Source organism: Dermacentor variabilis, chromosome 11 (genome assembly GCF_050947875.1).
Source record: "Dermacentor variabilis isolate Ectoservices chromosome 11, ASM5094787v1, whole genome shotgun sequence".
Lineage (NCBI taxonomy): Eukaryota > Metazoa > Arthropoda > Arachnida > Ixodida > Ixodidae > Dermacentor > Dermacentor variabilis.
The window spans coordinates 102,690,186-102,696,853 of record NC_134578.1 but is presented as its reverse complement, the minus strand read 5'-3'; the positions used below and the strand labels follow the sequence as shown (position 1 = coordinate 102,696,853).

Below are 6,668 nucleotides of genomic sequence, written 5' to 3'. Positions count from 1 at the left end.
GTTCAACCTACCAAAGCAAAACTGGGGCTATGATGCCATTGTGGTGGGCTACAGGCTAACTCTTGCTACTACCTGCCTTTTCTTTTACGTTTCAGCTAAATCTAAGTGCAAATGGACTTTTTCATTTTCACCATCCAAACGTGGCCTCAGTGATCAGGAATTGAACTCGCGACCTTGCGCTTAGCAACACACCATAACAGCCACTGAGCCATCACTGTGGGTGACTAGTTAAAGTTATTTAACCACATAGTCAACTTAAAGAAACCTCGATAAAATGAACACAGATATAACTAATTATTGGATATAATGAAGTAAATGTAAAATATTTTCCGCTCGTATCCCAGTATTTAGCAAATACATGCTTATAACAAATATTGGGTATAACAAGCCTATATTCGCGCCAAATCTGACTACGAGTTATGGTTCATGTTGCTGACAGAAAGGGTTTCACTGGTGTAGTCCTTCGGTAACTCAGGTGCTGAATGTCACGTATATTGCATTAAATACATTTTTTTTATTGTTTTGAGGGTCCGTTGTGTAGTGAGCATCCATTTCGTTTACACTTGTCGGAAACACACAATGCGATGCGCAGATCGATTTGTGCCCACACTTTATTGCGCTTGCATACTGGTCCCTGTATACTGGTCTATGAGTGGCTACAATGCACACTCTACTGCTTCAGTGGGTCTCAACACTGTGTCCACAACAAAGTGCGACGAAGGCACTTTGTCATTCAAGGCAGAATACTTTTCATTGTGGAAATAAATGGCAAGTTGCTCACTCCTCCAGGTTTGGTCTGCATGGTTGCACCCTTGGGTAGAGCTGTATGGAATAAAGAGAAATGGGAACATGAGGCTTAAGAACTTGACAAATGTAAGCTTTGGTGAACTGCCCCAAAGTTACATGCGGGAAATATTCAGTGGCGATTTAGCAGTACATGTGGGAGAAATGCATTACAGTCAACGACCGATTTTTCGGACCCTCTAGGGAACGTAAAAGCGTCCGAAAATTCAGGCAGTCCGAAAAAATGAATGCATGCAAAAAAACGCACCTTTTTTCTTTTTTTCTCGGATCTAGAGGTAAAGGGCAAAATACCAGGCTTCCGAAACCCTTCCAAAGCATCAATGAAGGTGCTATAAAAAGGGGCGTTCAAAAACTCTGTATGCAGCCGACTGCCGGTTTGTTATGTACATGCGCATCGTCGGGCAGCCAGTGTTATTGCTGCAGTGGCTTGAAGAACTTGTTGATTGTTGTTTGGATGGCGTTCCGGTTGCATGCGATCATGTTCGCCTCGATCTGAGCAAGGGTCATGTCAGCACTGTACAACGATGAAAGAGTCAACAGTGTGTGCGTCAACTCGGCGCTTGTAGGCGGCGCAAGCATTGATTCCTCATTTTTAACATCGGAGTCTTCTGAATCCCCCACAACCTGACGGACTATTCCCTCGTCAGTCAGTTCTGCGCAGAAGTTGAGCTCGTTGTCAGCGTCAACAAACTGTTCAAAAGTTATTTCCGTGGGTACGGTACTGCTTTCCGCGCTTCGATGCCATCGGCGAGGACGACAAAGACGGAGAGGGGGCCATCAAAGGAAAGCGAAATCCTCAAGTTGCGAACAGTGGAGTTCGCTGACAAACGTCGAAGCACCTAGGCCTAGCGTCGCAAAGCACACTTGACACAACAGCACAACCACACACCACGCTAGCCAAAACGTGGCCTGTGCAAACAAACGAAATAGCGCCGCTTCGGAAACTCCGGCGGCGGCGGAAGTGCGGCCATTTGCGGCGATGAACATAGCTAGCGTGGCCAGACCAAATCGGTGTGTGACGGCTAGATTCGGCTAGTTGTGGTTCAAAGCAGTGATATGCTTCAGCTGCAAGTCGATTTCCTTCGCAAGGGCGCTGTGCGAGGAGCCAAAGGACCTTCCGTCGTGTCATAAAGTCAGGAAAATTGGACGGAGGGGGGCTCGAGCGTCCGAAACTTCAGATGTCCTTATACATTGATTCTATGGGGCTTGTGGCAGTGCCACGAAGACGACCGAAATATCAGGCATGTCCGAAAATTTGGGCATCCGAAAATTCAGTCGTTGACTGTAGTATTATGTTGCACTTCTCTGAGGTGCCGGATCTTTAACTTAAACCACGTTCACCACACTGCAAAGTGTTGCTAAGGGGCTCAGTCGACACACACCTTGCCTCTTCGAGAAGCGAAGCACAACTGACAGTGGTCTAGAGCAGACCACCATCGGTTGTGCTATATATATATATATGCGCGCGCACACACACGCACACGCACGCGCACACACACACACACACGCACCTGAATGGCTTCCCACACTTCCTCACAAAGTGTCTTTTTCGCTTTGACGTTTTTAATGTGAAGGTATTAAAAAAATGCAATCTTTCACTTCGTCTCACTAGGTCCATGCAGTGCAATGAAATATATGGTCACTTGATTAGCGTTCACCACGTGAACTAAGGTAACTACTAACAAGAATACAGAGCGAACTTTAACCAATGACCACAGATCCCCTTGTGTAGGACATGAGCGGAATTGAAAAAGGTTGCAGGTGAAATACCATGTTTACTCATGTAAGACCTGCTTTCCTTATTTTGGAACCTTGGCAGTGTGCAGCTCCTACGTGAAACAGGCATATGACTGCCTACTAAATCTGGAGATGACATTGCAAATGAGGCACAGAATAATGCAAACATTGCATTCAAGATTTAACACCACTGATCATGTTCTGCTTCATTCTTCATTGCTCCTGTTCTCAATGTCACTCTTGTCGTCGCCTGAGATTACTACCTCAATGACGCACTCTAAAAGATGATTGTCTCTGGTGCTGTATGCGCCGTTGGGACTGTTATATATTCCAGCAAGTTTAAAGATTTTAGCAAAAGTATCAACCGATACCAAACGTCATGCATTTCAGATTAAATGTTAGGTGAAGCTTTTTCTTTTTGACCTTGGAAGCGGAACCTCGGTGCAGGTGCTAGATGAGGGCAGGTCTTCAATGAGTAAGTATGGTATTGGCTCATAACAAGTAGGCTCCCCTCCTTTCGCCAAGGCTGCAGCTTATCATGCCCAGCACCTTACTTAGGGCCATTCATTTATGCAGAGAAGTGTTCTTGCCACGCATGGCCAGTGCCAAAGACGCACGTAAATGCACTGGCCTTCTGCGAGGTTTTCTAAATGAGGCATTCGTAGTAAATACGAGCATCAAAGGTTATTGCAGGGTCCCATTTAAGTGTGCATGACCATACAGCAATGCAATAAACCCACAACAAAAAAAGTTTGCCCTATAAGTACATCAAGCACACACCCCGAGCAGGTTCCGCGGTAGGTATCCCTCGCGGCCATCACAAAGCCGTGCCCACCACCATCCGCATGGCTGCTCCGTATCACCCTCTGCTCCTCCGCGACGGAGGATCTGCACCATGTCACCCTGTGCAAAGCTCAGCTCATCCGGCTGCCGGGCCTCGTAGTCAAACACAGCGTACGCCACACCTCCGTTGATCACACCAAGTTTCTCCTGAACACCTGAGCAACAGATGCAAGAGGCGAATTATCGATACAATGCATACAACAGTTGCACAGCTACAGTCACGAGCAAAATGCTTTGGACCACCGCATCAGTGAAAAATTTTAGTTTCTTCTAGCGCAACTGTGCAAACTAATTGTTTCAATGCACTGCATTGCTTGAACAGCTGCATATAAGCTGTGCAACTTGGTATAGTCCGAGTGATAGGCTGCAAAGGAAAATAATTTATAATTTTTCACAGCATCCTTGACCTCTAAAGTTTTGCTCGTGAATGTACTAGTTAGGCAAGGTGCTCTATAGAAATTCAAGGTGTCCCTGGACCCTCTATAAAATTTGACAATACCTTTCTTTTTTTTTATAATAAAGGGGAAAGGCAAACAAATCAATGTTAAGTGTACAAGAAATATTCACCGACTATTTCGATACTCACTAATGCAAAATTTGAGTGCAGCTACATATGTGTTTTCATTTGGCGATATATTGAGGCAAATAATTTGACACAGACATGTAGCAGAATTGGCAATCGTCGAAAATTTGATCTGCAGGTCAAGTGCATTGACTTTTATACATGACTTATCGAAGGTTCCAGTGTAATCGCTGGTGCAGGTTGGCTTCCAGAAAGTACTACACAATTTGCGCCATACACACAATCAGATTACAAAACAATTGCAAGCCATGACAGTCAAAACAAGCACGAACTAGACCAAACCCAGCAAAACAAACAAGCAAGAGTGAGAGCGGATGCACGCAGACGATAGCACGAAACGAGCGGTCCAGCTTAGACCAGATGCGATTATGCATTGAGCGGTCGGGCGGGTGGGTGCGCATAAAACCAGTTTCCTGCGCGCATGTCACTCAAGGGGCCGCTCTCATTGGTCTCCGCCATTTGTGGCTCATGTCTTTCATCTGTCGCTGTTTTGCTACTTTGCTCTGTTATCCACAGGAACGAGCCATTAAACGCTGCACTCTAAAATGTAAACAAAGGAGGTAAGTAAGTTGTACGCATAAAATCAATCTTCTAAACCTGAAGTGGACTACGTCCATTCTATACTCAAGGCAAGCATTTACACATGCCCTAAAAAAAGTACAGAGATCTGTTTAGTGTACACAATGAAATATGTGATAACATAAGAAAAAGTTTATTCGATTTATGTAAATTTACATTTTTAGCATTTAAAGTAACATCATTCCTCATGTAGGCACTGTCAGAGTGATACCATTCTGGTATACAAATCAGAGGAACCAGGAATGATGGTCAAGTTAGTAGCTGTTTCGAAAATTAAAAAACAAAACATTCAGTGAATCAAACTTTGTGAGGCAGTCTTTCGCAAAGCGCGACAACTGTGTTAGGTTGACTGGCATAGCGTAGCAATAAAACCAAATGTGCCACCTCTCGAAGCATGTAAAGTGGAGGAATACCAGCAGCTAGGAGTTTTTACCTAACCTAACCAAACATTGGAACAATCTAGTAAAATAATTGGTGCCACTGAAACTACAACCGATTTGGGATATAGTGAAACCTCAATTTTACGGAAGCATTGATTTACAGAAGTGCTTCTGATTCCTTTACACACATTTGTGGTGCAGACTGGCATTGACTAAGGTAACGCTACATTTCCTTCCACTCAACTTCACCTCATGTTAATCCTTTCTGTGCCAGGGACTTCTTTTCAACTACTGAAAGCCACAGTGGCAGTCACTTCATCTAAATGTCATTGTCCATTTCCCTATCGTGTTCCTGCCTGCACATGTAATTTTTTTCTAACATGAGCAGTTTTGTATTTTGGTGCGAATACTGTGTTTTAAATGGTACCGGATTCCGCAGAAAACTGATTTTTTTAGGACACAGTTGGAGAAAACAAAGCGAAAGTCTGGCTCCCTTGAACGTTAAATATGGCACCGCAGAGTGGGGCAGCTGCAATGTTGATGGTCACCTTTTTCAATGCCAAAATCATGCTGTAGTTGGATGTTTGTTCATTTCAAGCAAAAAATTTGACCTGGAAAGCTCAAGTGAGCCGTGTTCACAGCTTCAACTTAGTAGTCACGATTGTGAGAAAGATTTAGAGCTTCAGGTGGCCTTTGTTGCAAGGATGCTGCTTGACAAGTATGCTTAGCTCCTGGCACTATTGCAATTTTCTTTCCCAGCCATGCCAGCAATACGGCGTTGCCTAGAGTATAACAAAAGCATGCTTGACTCTCGCTCCAAGAAATTTGCATGTCGCATAGACTGCTTCAATGGCCTTGCCTAATGCAACTCAATATCAATAAAAGTTAATAGTAAATGACAACCGAAAATAACAAATGAACAGCTGATATACAGCCAAATCTTGTTACTATGAACCCCACATGAACGAACTTTTCAAATTTACAAATATTTTAGAAATCCCCGCCAGACTGGCTACATTTTCAATGTAAAAATATTTCAGAACTATGAATTTCAATACAGCACATATTTTAGAATAATGCATGTAATTTATTTTCCTCTTTATAACAGAGGAACATCAGTACAGTCAAACCTTGCTACAACGAACGACGCTTCAACGAAGTATTTCCAATTCCCTGTCAGCTAGCCATAGAAGTCTACGCAAAAAACTTCTCGCCACAACGAACAATTTTTCAGGCTTGTTTTCGCTTCAACGAAATTTTCGCTCGGTAGAGCTGAGCTTTAACATTTGTTTTTCGATAAAGTAAACATAACCTCGATTGTCTGCAATTTTTCATTCACTTAGGTTTTCATTCACTTAGATTCACTTAGGTTCACCGAAAATGTGTGCCCACTGCACCATCGCCGATAAGCAAACTCATGGAGAGGCACCACTGTTTGGTGGTGATGACAAGCTGGCTAGCCGCCTTGCGACAAGGCGCAGGCCCACTTTGCCAAGCGGGAGCCACAGCCAATCCGTATCCACCCTAGGTCACATGATTGCTGGCGCAACACGGCGACGCAGATTTTCATTTGTGCTTGTGCGCTTGGCCAGCATGGCGACAAAGCGGGAGTTTCTTTCTTTGGAGGTGAAGGCACGAATCATCAGCGACGCTTCAAGTGGCAGAAAGAAAGGAGACGTTGCAGCAGAGTTTGGCATCTCCAACAGCACGCTGTCGACAATTTTGAAGTAATCACCAGTGCT

At 44.1% G+C, this 6,668-nt stretch overlaps 1 protein-coding gene across 1 annotated transcript in view; it reads right to left on the bottom strand.

Annotated features, from left to right (window-relative positions):
- Positions 1–593: 593 nt before the first annotated feature.
- The window catches only part of ASPP (Ankyrin-repeat, SH3-domain, and Proline-rich-region containing Protein), an 80,258-nt gene continuing 74,183 nt past the window's right edge, over positions 594–6,668 (bottom strand). Inside the window, exons 12-13 of the mRNA XM_075674708.1 lie at positions 3,322–3,539; positions 594–822 (exon numbers count right to left, since the gene is read on the bottom strand). Of these exons, the coding sequence (XP_075530823.1) occupies positions 778–822; positions 3,322–3,539 (263 nt within the window). The 3' untranslated portion in view covers positions 594–777. The remainder of the gene's footprint in view (positions 823–3,321; positions 3,540–6,668) is intronic.